The 14337-nt window shown below is 35.9% G+C and overlaps 3 protein-coding genes across 4 annotated transcripts; 2 read left to right on the forward strand and 1 right to left on the reverse strand.

Annotated features, from left to right (window-relative positions):
* Window positions 1-473: 473 nt before the first annotated feature.
* LOC111279063 (uncharacterized) lies at window positions 474-2717 on the forward strand. 2 transcript variants are annotated; one of them, XM_022865967.2, is made up of 2 exons: window positions 474-1713; window positions 2101-2717. In XM_022865967.2, exons 1-2 carry the CDS (start codon window positions 1036-1038, stop codon window positions 2458-2460), a joined length of 1038 nt encoding a protein of 345 aa, XP_022721702.2. In that variant the 5' UTR covers window positions 474-1035; the 3' UTR covers window positions 2461-2717. The 2 variants fall into 2 exon arrangements, with proteins under 2 accessions (XP_022721702.2, XP_089620928.1); XM_089764802.1 differs by having other exon boundaries at window positions 496-1717; window positions 2117-2717.
* Window positions 2718-5882: 3165 nt separating this feature from the next.
* On the forward strand, window positions 5883-8898 carry LOC111279062 (ras-related protein RABF2b-like). Its single transcript, XM_089764803.1, has 7 exons — window positions 5883-6143; window positions 6905-6982; window positions 7079-7246; window positions 7896-7944; window positions 8110-8187; window positions 8446-8535; window positions 8626-8898. The coding sequence occupies exons 1-7, from the start codon at window positions 6105-6107 to the stop codon at window positions 8724-8726; spliced, it is 603 nt and encodes a 200-aa protein (XP_089620929.1). The 5' UTR covers window positions 5883-6104; the 3' UTR covers window positions 8727-8898.
* A 1460-nt stretch (window positions 8899-10358) lies between these two features.
* On the reverse strand, window positions 10359-13530 carry LOC111279061 (putative aspartyl protease At4g16563). The gene has a single exon (XM_022865964.2). The coding sequence runs from the start codon at window positions 11898-11900 to the stop codon at window positions 10464-10466; it is 1437 nt and encodes a 478-aa protein (XP_022721699.2). The 5' UTR covers window positions 11901-13530; the 3' UTR covers window positions 10359-10463.
* Window positions 13531-14337: the final 807 nt, after the last annotated feature.

The raw sequence follows: 14337 nt of genomic DNA on the forward strand, positions 1-14337 counted from the left end.
TATGTTTAATTATTATAAAGAATTGTTGAAAAGGGGAGTGATGATTGGTGGCTTAGCCACATGTGTGGTCTTTCATGGTGACACTTTCCCTAATGCAGGCAACATTATTTCTTTTCCTCTCTATCTCTAATTATATCTACCCTTTCCTAGAAAAAAACTCTTTCTCTCTTTGATTTTTTTTTTTTGGGGGTTTGTTGATGTGTAATGAATTTTCGTGGCCTCTTCTTATAATGGTAAGCTTGATAGCACTTTCTCTCTCCCACCCCTCTCTCTCTCTCGTGGTTTGCTTTCCCTCACTTTGTAGGGAGGAAGCAGTGGTAAGAAGGTTAGGTTCGGATGGATTTTGGAGGTGCGTTGTGATTGAGCTTACTATATCATCAATTCAGCAATTAAATTTAAATGTTAATTTCAGTAAAATCTATTCAATATAAATTTTTTATTAAATTTTTTTTCAATTACAATTATAATAATAATTATTATTATTTTTAATTTTACAAAAATTAATGTCTCCGCCCATCAAAATGAAGTCTTAGATTTCAACTTTCAACTTTGGAGAATTTAAGGGGAAGGGAGTGCAAACCAAAACAACAAGCAGATGAAAAAGGAGTTTGAAAGTTTCAGTTGAGAAAAAGAAGAGGTTTATAGATGATGAAAACAGGCAGCTTAACTTGGCTTTGCTGCTTCTCTCCTTTTCATTTGCATAGGAAAACAATATGACCTTTCTATATATTTTTTTTTTATTTGTCTTAATAGTAATGTTTATTTTAGCCTTTAGGTGGAACCCATATTAATACCTTTGCTTCAATTAGCAATCCTTGTGTAATATTTGACTACTTTGTTAGCCAACATCAAATCAGGTCTCCAAAAAGAGAGCAAAAAAGACACAGAGTATTCAGAATTAGACCCCCTTGGGCCAAGTTTCTTTCTATCAAGTTCCTCTTGCTCCCTTTTTCTTGAGCATTAGATAGCTTCAACTTCTTCCTTCCCTTGTCATTCTCCTCCTGATCTTTCCCTATGTTTTAGCTAGGGTGTTGCATGCACTTGGTGATGGCTGATCAGGGTGGTAGCAATATTGTAATGAGGGAATACAGGAAAGGAAACTGGACTGTCAATGAAACAATGGTGTTGATTGAGGCAAAGAAGTTGGATGATGAGCGGAGAATGAAGAAAAATGGGGACAGTGAAGGGAGAGGCAAACCAACAGAGCTGAGATGGAAATGGGTGGAAGATTATTGTTGGGAAAAAGAGTGTTTGAGGAGCCAAAACCAGTGCAATGACAAGTGGGATAATCTCATGAGGGACTACAAGAAAGTGAGAGAGTACCAAAGGAGAATAGCTGATCAGAGAGGAGAAGGGAGTGATAGTAATGAAGGATCTTATTGGGAGATGGAGAAGAATGAAAGAAAAGAAAAGAACTTGCCTAGTAATATGTTGCGCCAGATATATGAGCGTTTGGAGGAGGTGGTGGAGAAGAAAGGAGGTCGAAAGATGGTGGCTTCTGGTGGGTCAGGTCCCATTCCCAACATACCTTATGTTATGGATAGACCAATGACTAGCGTGCAATCTTCATTGCCTCCTCTATTGCAACATCAACTTCCAGCTGCAATTCCATTACCAGCTCTACCGGCACAGCCACAGCTACCACCGCCAACAGCTGCTACTGTACCACTGGTACAACCACCTCTCCTTTCATATGCTCAGCCATTGCACACAGTAGGTACTCTCTCTCTCTCTCGCTTGCCTTGCTCACATTGTATTTTTTTTTTCACTATTTATTAACATTCTGTAACGTTTTTCATGGCCCCGACATCAAGGGTTGCTTTAAATTTGTTACATGGTAATCTTGACGGGTTTGTATTTTATCTTTTTTTGCATTGTACAGCTTCCAAAGATTTTGGTATGCCATGTTAGAGACCACTGTTTATGACTATGCACTGATTAAATGTGCCTTTTAATAGCATTCATTTTTGTGCTTCATTTTTCTGGAAAGGGGTGAGAGAGTTGGCTGATTTCATCACTAATAATTGAAAGTTTTCGTGTGTCCTAAATTTTAGTTAGTATTGATTGATTTCACTGGTTCCATATTTTTATGTTTTGGAGATGTGTGATAGCTCAGATTCTGATATAAGTGAGCATTCAGACTCACCAGCAAAGAGAAGGAGAAGAGGAGGTAATGGGGAAGGCACCAGTGGCACTGCAAGTGCAAACAAGTCAAATGAAGTGGGCACTGCAATCTCTAAAAGTGCTTCAATTATAGCAAATGCCATCCAGGCCAGTGAGGAAAGAGAGGAGAGGAGACATAGAGATCTTGTTAGTTTGCATGAGAGAAGACTAAAGATTGAGGAATCTAAGACAGAGATCAACCAAAGAGGCACTGATGGCCTGGTTGATGCCATTAACAAGCTTGCTAACTCTATCCTTGCTTTCGCTTCCCACAAGAAACAGTCAGCTCCAAAGTGATTGATCTCTTTATTGATGAAAAGGGAAAACTATCCATTAATATCTAAGACAGGGAGAGATTAATTGATCACATTGGCAGTTGTTATAGTAATTGGAAATACCATTTGTAACCTATATTAGTTTATGTTGTACTCACCTTCATTAATCATTCTAATTATGTTTTAAAACTCTGTATCTCTTTCCTGTCAAGTGTTTAAACACAAACTAGGGTTGGATGTAATCCTACCAAAAGTGAAATATAAGCGAATTGTTGTGCATTTGGGCTTATCTTCAAGGAAATTATACTGTATATATGGCTTGAATGTGGATTATGTGCTTTCATCAAAGCACACTCCTCTTTACATTCTTTTGTTGATAAGATAATTTAAAATGAACGATGAACTAGAGAGTGAGAAAATGATATATTCTTCATCCAAATCCTTCAACTGATTGAACTTGATCACATGAATTAAAGTGGTAGGTCACTCCATAAGTGCTTGACATCTAGATTGTCATACACCACCTTGGAAAAAAATGCAGAGGGAGATTCCACAAAGCATCTCATGACAGATATGGGAATATCAACCCTACTCTCCCTTGTTTACAGGAAAACCCGAAGCAACCCTTTCAGATATCATAATTCTGGTAGAGGTTTGGAGTGTGAATCACACATGCCATGTTGGGGAAGTGGAATGAGGAGCTGCTGTGAGAGAAATGTTGCATCCACTGTGCAGTGACCAGTACTTCTCTGGTACTGGTCAAAGGGGACCAGTCAATGGATCTCTGAACCCTGTGGGATGCAATGGTTTGATAAATTCACAGAAATGCCATTCTGGGTTCTATTATTGGAGGTAGTCTTGTATTCCCTTGAGAAGGCTGTGGCCTGTGCCAAAGTTGGGCCTTTCTTTCTTTCTCTTTATTTTCCACTGAGAATTCAGATTCAGAAAGGAAGGCAGAGGTCATTATTGGCTAATTTGTTAGGCTTGGTTGTAATTTTCTGACAAAAGGGTTGTTTGCACTAAAGTTTCCCTTTTTCCATCATAGAGTGTTATGATAGATAGCCTGGATATAATGGGCATTTCCAGCTTTTATTTCCTTTTTTCTGTGTTATCATCAGTCAAATTATTATCTATCTCTCCCTCTATTTTGGCCATTTGCTACACTTTCACTGTTTCACATTTTTTGTTCTTTTGGTAGAATGGTACTGCTGCTTCACATTCCCCCCCCAAGCGCTATCACAAACAAAGAACACCCCTCCTCTCCAGTGTTTAATCTCCTTTTCTTTTAGGAAAATCAAAAGCTCTGCTTTCTTTAGTCCATCAGAACATTGGAAATTCTAATTTTTAAGTACTTTTTTTTTTTGTTATATTAAGAAAACAAAGCTCTACACAAATAAAAAAAAAGAAGAGGTGTAGTTCGAAATCAAACTTTTGATATCTTTTCAAATATTTTTAATCACTAGATTAAGAGTTTGAAAATAATTTATTTTTTTTTTAATACAAACAAACTTATTACGGAGTAAAATGTTAGGTCAAGTTAACAATCAGGTTAAGGATTGTATTATTAAATTTACCTGGCAACGATAGTTTATTTGAATAATAACATTCAATAAATTTAGAATTTTAATTTCAACTTCTGTCGCGTTTTTTTTTTTTTTCATTTTCAAATTGAGATTTTTTTGTACTGAAAAATTTACTTGCCGACTTAGCTAACACCCCATCAGATTGGATAGTAGTTGTTGCACCGTAGACATTTGGTTGTAGTTAGATGTTGGATGTTTACAAACATTAGATATGAAAGGGTTCTTGTACTTGAGAATTTAAATGCAATTGATTGGCAGGAAGGACCCCATTGATGCCCAACATGAAATCGAAATGGAGGACCATGACCTTTCAAAGATGCCCTTTATCATCAATAAAAGAAAAAACAACTACTAGAGTCATCTTTGTGCTGAGACTCCAGGTAAAAAAACCAAATCATATTGCTTCTTGCTTGGTCCAAAAATGATTTTGTTCTGATCTGACAGAGCATGCTAAGAAAAAAGATAGAAAAAAAAATATATAAAGAGAATAGGAATCCTCAAAGAACATGAACATTTCTAGCCGTGGTGCCATAGCTCATTAGCTTACCTCTGCAGATCAGAGAATGTTCATATAAAGAATTCTTGCCCTAAGAAAACGTCAGAAGTCTTGTCTTTAGACCCTAGAGATTAGACACTTGAAATTATCCATAGAAATCAGGTTGAAGCAGTGTCATGTAGCACCTTGATATGGGATTCAAAGGTTTTTTATTATGCAAATACAGGTGCATTGAGAATCTTTGTTTCAGAATTTTAGAACTTGAATCAATTATGTGCTGCATGAAAATTTAACACAGAAATTAACTTCCTTAAATTCATCAACAGCTCTTCATTGTTGGATCTCAAACATTGATTTCTTCACTATATATATGAGAGATTACAAATACAAACCAAATCTCTAGTTGGAAGTTGGCACAGTTTTCTATTATTGGGGAAATATGTGTGGGAAATTCGTGAAAGATTGAGTTCAGAACTTGATGTTTATAAAGTTAAAAAAGTTTAGCAGATTAAGGTCCCATGGGCCATCTTATTTGTTCATGTTGTTGCTTGGTTTATATGGGAAACTTGAGAAATCTTTTTGATTTTTAATCCTATGGCCGATGGCATATATAATGCATATTGCCATTGTTCAGGTTAATGGCTTCTGAAGAGTCAGGTGCAGTTCTTGTTAGGGGCTCAAATACCCCACGAATTATACTCCTTGAAATTTTTATTGGGTTTCTTTGTAATGAGATGAAAAGCCCAATCCAAAAATTTGAAATTCTAAAATTGGATTCATGAACCCTAAGCTTTTTAAGAATTAAAATTCATTCAACAATGGAACAATTAATTTTTTACTGTTATTTTTAAATAAAAATATTTAAAACTAAATAAAATTAAACAAAATTTATATCTTTTCTCAATTGCCACATTCTTGCCATAAACTAAATATTGAATATTTAAAAATATACAAATATTTGTTTTATAAAATATACATACTTATTAAAATATAGCATCAATTCAATGTTTTATCTTAAATTTTTAAAAAATTATTTCATTTCACTAAAGTTTTAAATTTTGCAATCAGATTAATTAGATAACATGTCACATAAGATTTCACTTTAATTATAAAATTAAAAAATTTCAATATAAAAAATAACTATGACCAGATTAATTAGATAACATAACACATAAAATTTCATTTCAATTATAAAAATAAAAAATTCCAATATAAAAGGGAACTCTAATTTTATCTAGTAGACAGAAACAAGACAATGGCTCAGCTGTTGCCACGTGGAACGTTGTCAAAATAATATAAAAAATTTTTTAAAGGAAAAAAGGAGGATAAATTATAAAGGAAAAAGCAATGTTTGCGATCGCTTTCGTGTTTGGGTCAGAGAGTCATTTGTAAGGGAGAGAAATCAAGAGTATGGTTTGGTTTGAGGGTTGAGTACGATCCTTTCCCTTTACAATTTGGCTTGTTCATCCCTTTTGTTCTTCTTCTCCAACGCCTCCAACAAGCCACGACTCTCCATTTTTTTTTTATTACTACATATATTCCTGATCTATTTTTGTTTGGAACATAAATCTGATTATAGGGGATCTCATGGCCACCACTGGAAACAAGAACATCAATGCTAAATTAGTCAGTTTTTTCTCTCTTGATCTTAAACCCTCCTTTTGGTCCCTAAGATATATATATATATATATTTTGTTATTACTAGTATTTTGTGCTTTGGGCCTGGTTTAGATGCTGAATTCTGATTTGGGTATGGTGAATTGTGCATCATGCATGCTTTAAATGTGATTTTTGATATGGGTTTGGTTTATTTTTGCATTTTTTTTATTTTGGTGGTTTGTTTTAGGGCCATGAAATCCCATGTGAGTTTTGCTTTGATCCTCGACGTTCATTTTTTTTTTTGTTTCCCTTTTGATCTCTTTACTTGCAGCTGGTTTAGATTGGTTAAGTTTCGCAAGAACTAAATCTTATATTAGATATCGTCTCAATTGTGAAATTTTCTCTCTGCTTTATTATTTCTAAATTTTAAAGGTTTTGTTAAAATTAACTCTGTCTGACTTGCGAGAATTGGCTAGGTTTATGCCTATTTCTTTGGGATTTTTTTGTTGTTCAGATTGTGGATATTATATGGATATCGAGTCAGCTACTTCATTTCTTTAGCTTCTAATGGTATTCATATGTTCTAATTAGGGAGCTTACTCGATGTGGATGTGTCTTGTTGGGTTAAAATATTTCTGTTTTCATTTGCGATGATGCATCTAAACATGTCTAGAATTTGAGTGCCTATTTATTGTTATACCAGAAAGTAAAGCTGTGTCTTTAGTTTGAACTTTGGACTGGTGTTTTTGTTGTATGTATTAGTTGTTAATTTGTATTTTATTCTTCAGGTTCTACTTGGGGATGTTGGGGCTGGAAAGTCTAGTCTTGTGTTGCGCTTTGTTAAAGGGCAATTTGTTGAATTTCAGGTTGGTGTTGTTATGAATTTTTGTGAGTTAGAACAATATTAATTTAAAAATTCAGTTAGGAATATATAGCGTGACGTTTATCTTCTAATGATGTAGGAATCAACCATTGGTGCAGCTTTTTTCTCCCAGACATTGGCTGTGAATGATGCAACTGTAAAGTTTGAGATTTGGGATACAGCTGGTCAAGAAAGGTATCATAGCTTGGCACCAATGTATTACAGAGGAGCTGCGGCTGCAATCATTGTGTATGATATAACAAATCTAGTAAGTTCATGATGGCTTACAATGTCTTCTCTATGTGATTTGGTCATGTAAAAACTAAACTTCCTAGTGCTCAAAATGTGACACTGGGAGATAAAGCATTAAAACTTTGGGAGCACATAATCTAGGTCATACTTGGTTAAATTCCCTAAAAATTGCTGTTCTCAAGGCAAGCTTTCTATGAATCTAATTTTATGATGTTTGGAACACTAAGTTTGACTTAAGTTGTGTCTGGTTAATGCCTCAATCAAGACTACTGGTATCTTCTCCAAAATACTGAGATTCTCGTGGGATTAGTGTAAATTAGATTGGTGTTCTCCGAACCTCCCCCTCCCATTTTTTCCTCTTTAATTCTTTTGTTCAATGATTTTTCTCTTTTGTATGTGAAGTTGCTTTTCTTGCAAGAGATAAAGAGGGGGGGGGGGTGTGAAAGGAGTTATATTTGAGGCATTTTAGTGCAGTATTCTATGTAATGTTACAACTTGCCATGACGTAAAGCTAACATTTATTCGTAAGGATTTTAAAAATTAAGAGTGAAATTTTGGCTTAGTTTGAAGTTTAAAAGTGTAATATTCCTTTTTTTGAATTTTAATAGAGATGTGGAATGGCATTTTGTGTCCAAGAGAAAAGTAATAGCGCTCTTATTTTGTAGGCATCATTTGAGAGAGCCAAAAAATGGGTCCAAGAACTTCAAGCCCAAGGTATTATTTTGTCTCTTCTATTCCTTGAAGACATTCTTCATGGTCATCAATGTGTCTAGTTTATTGTTCTTATTTTTATCCTTATGACATGCTCATTTAAGTGCTATGAGTAACTGAATTTTAATTTTTCGATGTTAAATTTCGTCTTTTCTTTTTCATGTGAAGGCAATCCTAATATGGTAATGGCACTTGCTGGGAACAAAGCTGATTTACTAGATGCAAGGAAGGTGGCAGCAGAGGCAAGTTATCATTATCAGTTTTTACTTCATATTTCTTTTGCCTTCAAATTTAAACATTATAATATTACCGGTAATCAGTAGCATTCTGAGGCAGGATGACTTCTAGGATTAGTCTAGTTTCAATCTTTTGACATTTCAAAACAACTCTATCTCTCTTTAAGATGGTATAGGTTCAAATAGTTTTGTGGTTCAATTTTGTTTTGACTTCAACCTACATGCAAATGTCAATTTGACTTCTTATTATCGTTGGTCATTCAGGAAGCGCAAACTTATGCTCAGGAGAATGCTCTTTTCTTCGTGGAAACTTCTGCAAAGACTGCATCCAATGTCAATGACATTTTCTATGAAATAGGTGTTTTATTTGTTGTTTTGTTAAGTTTCCAAAAAGGCATGCCGTATTTGTTTTATGAGTTGACAATTGACTGATTTTTATTTCATACAGCTAAAAGATTACCTCGAGTGCAGCCAGCACAAAATCCTGCTGGAATGGTTCTCATGGATAGACCTGCAGATCGGACAGCAAGTGCATCTTGTTGCTCTTAGGCTGTGGTGGTTGTTTCCCTCCTGTATCTTCCAAGTATCTCTTGTAATACTCTCTGCAATCAAAGTTTATCTTCCTTACTTTACCTTGTTTGTGTACTGTTCATTCAGAATTGTACATGTTTGTTCTCTTGACCCTTTGATATCATTATCAACCCGTTTTTATTGTGTTGTAGATTGGTTTTTCTTGTAATCAAAGTGTGGTAATGGTATTTCAGTTCCATAGTAACCGACATGTTCAAATAAGAAATGCCCAAGAGACTGTATAATTTGATTGTCATTTTACTGAATTTCTATCTGGATTCTGGGGTCGGGGGGATGGCCAATGCTCCATAACTCTGGTAAGCTTCCAAGGACTTGTTGGGGCTCACTGCAGTGGGTTTTGGCTCATTAAGTTATTTAGTTAAAGACGCCTAGAAATGCTATTCCATCTGCCATTGGTAGCTTGGGAGTAGTTTGTGTGCCTTCTCATATGAAAGGACTAGGCAACTTTTTCTTTTTCTTTACTTTCAAGCAGAATAAAATTTTGCTGTGGGCCGTCCTCTTTTTAGTCCTGGAACTCTGCGGAAGATACGAAAGAACACCGATTCCAACATAACTATATTTGTCCTTCATGCTTCATGGTAACTCTGAAGTCTGGTAAATCAATATAGAAGCTTAAGCTTCCGTTCGAGCTTCTGTTCGAAACTGTATCGAGTTCCGAGTTAGGCCTAATTTCTTAAACCTTGCATTCCATCCCTAAAGATCGATTTATGCTCTTTTTACCAGTTTAAGATACAAGTGATCTTCAAATAATTCTGTTGAACTCATTGTGGGGAAAAATACAAGGCAAAAGCTTTTGATTAATCATCATTCCGGATATTCTAGGCAAGTCATTGTGTAACGGACGAGATATTCACTTGGGCATACTTGGACAAGGATATTGCTGGCCTCGGACAGCTCCTCCACGCCTGGATCAATGTGCGAACTGTGACAATCGCTTCTTTTGTTTCTTTGAGTTTCCCATTTTCTAACCGGACAATGGCTTCGTTTGGTTTTTATCACTCTTTTCTTGTTAATAAATTGTTTAATAGTAGCATTCAAAATCCAAATTCATGTTATTTGGCAACCGTCTAACTTCATTTAATACAAGAAGACATTCTATTTTCCGTGATTGTGGAGTGGATTTCTAGCCGGCAAGACGAAACTTCAATCTAATGCTTGGACTTGTGCCAGTTAGGACATGAAAAAGGCTGAGTAGACGACGAATTAAGCTTCCTTTGGAAGTGAATCTCTATGTCAATACTAATGATTCATTGCATGATTTCATTCTAAACAAATACATCTACTTTATCGTCAGTAACATGGAACTAGAAAAAGAATCCAATGATGTCAAAGTTGCTCACGATTCCAGCAATTTTAAAATGGTTTTTTTTTTTTTTTGGCATGTGCAACACCGCATCATCTCACACCCATTACTCTGATAATATAGATAAAGCTGTTCCACCATAATTTGTCCCTTTGTAGCTAAGCAATAAGAACAAAAACAGCTCCTTTTTCTTGATAAATCCAAAACCTTGCATCATCAAATTCTAGTTTGTACATTTTTGTCAGTTGTCATGTACAAACTAGGTTAAAAAAAAAAAAAAGCAGCAGTTACAGCATATTATTCATCTGGAAACTCTCGTTCCTCATTATTATATGGGCCAAGAGATGCACCATTGGCTAACAGCAGGAACTACAAATTAAATACCACTTAAATCAGTTCTTGTGAAATCCCTGAGAGGCTGCGGCTGCAGCACAGTCCATAGGTTGAAAACCAATTCTCTCTTTCTCGAAGTCATAGACAACTTTCACATTTTGCTGTTGGAAGTTCCCAAACACCCCGGCTGGTCCATAATTACTGTCATCCATCCTTTGAAACAATAGGCATTTGACCCCAGTTGAGTTACTTGGAGCACTCATGGCATAGAAGTAATTATCTTGGGGCAGAATAAGACTGACATTGTTCAAGAAATGAAAAGTGATTGAAGGGAAAGGGTCATTTGTAAATCTGTTATTTGGACATGGAACTCCATAACAGAGATCAAATCCTGTTTGGGTCTCCACATCTGTGGCTCGGGGATAGGTTACCAGTGATTGGAGCATTGAGAGAAGTTGGGAATAGAATGGCTCAGGGAGGTGAGTGTAAGTGGTTCCTGAATCAATCAACATTCCCCCATTACCTTCTGAATCAAACTCCCTCAAGTTCAAAGGGACTTCAGCGGAACTAGTATTGCCTACAGTTATGGCCTCTAGACCGATGTAATAGTTGTTGGGGAACATGGGACTCTTCAATAGTGGGGTGAACTGTAAATTGTTATTGGACGATATAGCAACATCTCCCATGGATAATGGGCTTGAAATATTCGGATTGTTGGCATACTTGAAGGGCAAGAAGCAGTGAGAAAATCCTTTTTGGAGGAACCCCAACTGTGAAGGTAGAGAAAGGACACCCCTACCAAACCCTGCAATACCAATAGGCTCTCGATAAGTAGAGCCGACACAACCAAAAGAAAACCTGGAAATGTCCCTTGTGATATCAGGGCTACTACCATGAATTCTAAGGTTATCCCTGGTGAGTGTGCCTGTGACTAGTCCTCCTTCACCATAGGTATAGGCAAAGGAAGGGCAAGGCCTAGAACAGGTGGCTTTGAGAAGGGTACTTAATGAACATCCAGCCTCAACACATGGATCAAAAGAGTTATCGGAGCTATGGATGTCAATGCAAAGAGAGCTATCGCAGGAGTCTCTAACAGACGAAGAAGAATGAGAAGGGGAGAAAGTACCCACAAACTTATTGTTCCTATAATCATCACAATCCAGGCAATCAAAGGATAGATTACCACAAGGAACCCAAGTCAGGTCACTCCCAGTATCCATGTAAACTTGAATGACCTGAGCAGGTGTTCCTATATTTAAAGTTATCAAATATCCATCTCTAATTGGCCTCAATGGCTCAATCATATCTGATACTTCTGAAAGTCTCTTTCTTGAGTATTTGGAGAGTTTAGGTATAGGAAAGGAAGTGCTAGAACGTATTAGACCAAGAACAACTGAATTAGGGTTTCTGTTCCCAGCTTGGGTTTGATTGAAATTGAAGAATGCAATGAGTAGGAGGAGGAAAAGAATGGTGGTGGTGGAGTAAGAAGTTGCCATTGGAAACTGTTTGTTTGTGTTCTAAGATGAATTGCATCTACTGAAAGAAGGTATTTATAGATGGAAAATATTGCTTAATTTATGGCTGAAATGAGGCTTATGTATAAATATAAACGATGTTGCATCAACAGAACAATATGAGTAGGATTTTTGAACGTGGTGTGCGCGTGATCCGCATTTATGCCCACCAACATGTCCATGAATTATGATCAAAGAATACTAAGATGAAAGAAAACAAAAGTTTTGTGCATGGATATTAGTTGAAGTAGAAATGGAAGGCAAGCGGCGCCAGCTGAATGGATAATTGCAGGGTAGCACTGCAAATCAAATCCCTTTTGAAGCTAGTTAAAGTGCGCATGCCAAATATTATAATACGTTTTATATGGTATCAAAGTTTTGTTTATCGATCTGATTCAAGAAAGTAAACGGGGACCCATGTTTCAGTTTCATGTGAAGCAGGAGCTTCCATGGAATATTATGTCTTTGAAACTTAACACTGCTAATAGTGGCGAGCACGAATCGCATGTAGTACTTGGCTAATCATTGAAAACAACTGCTTTTGGAAGAAACATTTTCATCAGTTAAGATATTATGAAAGGCATGCCTTTTTTTAGTGAATGCATGTGCTAAACCTTTTTAAAATGCTTAAAATATGGGATTTTGTTTGCTTGAATACTGTTGTAGCAGAGTTATAACTAACAATACGAGTTTCGAAATCTGTTCTTCTGAAAATTTTCTGAAACAATGTCACTGAAAAGGCTTTGAATGAGGGAGTTGTTTTGCTTGTTTATTTCTACTCAATGAATGAGGTTAGAAAATTTCGTCTGATCAGTCCCCTATTTGATTCAAGACTTGCAAACGAGATTGAATCCAGTCTCATTTTGTTCGTATTATAATGAGAGTGAAGACACTGGCAGAAATAACGGCCGCATTGCCTTTAGCCTCAGATTGAGACATTGGGCAGGCCACAGGGCTCAGAGAATCAAAGGAGATAGTGGCCTTCATGCCACTATATATCATCTGAATACTCCAAAAGATTGAATATGCGGCTTTGGGAGCTTTAATCTCTAAATTAATAAGAAAATTCTTTGGACCAAATCCTTCTTTTCTGCAGGCAATAACATGGTTATGACGGGAAGATCCATACTCCAGCGTGTATATGTTAAGCACAAACTGACGATCAACCGTCGCATATGACACATAATTGTCACATGCGTTTTAATTCATTTGGCAAAATTATTTCTCTAAATTTAGTATTAAATGATGTTGGATTGCAATATCAGACCACTTTCGAAAACATTACTTTTTATTTTATTTGGGATTACAACTAATGAAATGTATTTGCCAGATTATTGTAAGAACTTTGTTTATTTGCCATCTGAAACACTGCATATGCAAAAAACTTCAATCCTTTTCTTAACATTGCAAGAATCTTAACTGCTTGGACTTGTTTTAGTTTGTCTTTTATTCAGCTTTATAATGGGATTCTTACAGCAAAGTAACGCATCAAAGAGCTTTAAAAGTATACTTTTTTTTTCTTTGGGTTATAAATGTACTAATCGTATCAGATTATTTGGATATGCGGCTAAGTCACTTGGACCAATTCATCATCTTTGAACTTCAAGTGAAAAAGAGAACAGAAAAGGTTCAAGGCTTTGAAAGTTTAAAGCCTGATCAGTTTAGCTCAACAAATTTATGCTGAAATCAAGAAAGGAAGACTAGAACTAGTCAAGGAAATGTGGCATCTAAATTGAAAGCTTGATAGCTACTTGTTTAGTTTCACTTGTCTTTCTTCCCTGTACTTGATATAGGCATAGACAAGATGGAGCTGCTGCAATAGATGTTGATCTTACAAGGAAAATGAAAAAAATTAAAGACAAAAATAGAAAGAAGACCCTGTTCGCATGCCACTTCTTGTACCAAAATTTTAAATTCTTAAAATGATGTTCAAGATTCGCCCTAACGCATTGTCTGTGTCAACAACCGTTAATTACAGATTAGGTAAATTATATGGGGCTTAATCTTAAAGGACTATGGAAATATGTAAAGGTGCTTTTTATATAGAATAAGTGATTAAGTAACGTCTGATTTCTAGACTCTAATGAACAAATCTCTGCTATGATGTGTGGTTAATCAAGAATCCAGCTCATTTCTGCCAACCCCTTATCTGGTTTTTAGAAGAAACTTCAGGAACAATTACCTGTTTGCCTAGTTCTGTTATCTTAATTACTTGTGTAAGGAAAGCCATGCTATGGAAAATTTTCCTCCCAAATATCTGTTCATAAATCAGTAAAGTTGATTGTTTTATTTGGTCGATGTTGTCTCAATTTTAACGGAGACATGCCACCGAAAGACTTAATGCTTTACCCGTATCTGAAGGACTAAAAATATGATGTTAAGTATTAGACTTGAGTTTTCAGCACTAAAAACCACTATC

This window comes from Durio zibethinus, chromosome 8, assembly GCF_047325235.1.
Source record: "Durio zibethinus cultivar Kanyao isolate XHJ-2024 chromosome 8, ASM4732523v1, whole genome shotgun sequence".
Taxonomy (NCBI): domain Eukaryota; kingdom Viridiplantae; phylum Streptophyta; class Magnoliopsida; order Malvales; family Malvaceae; genus Durio; species Durio zibethinus.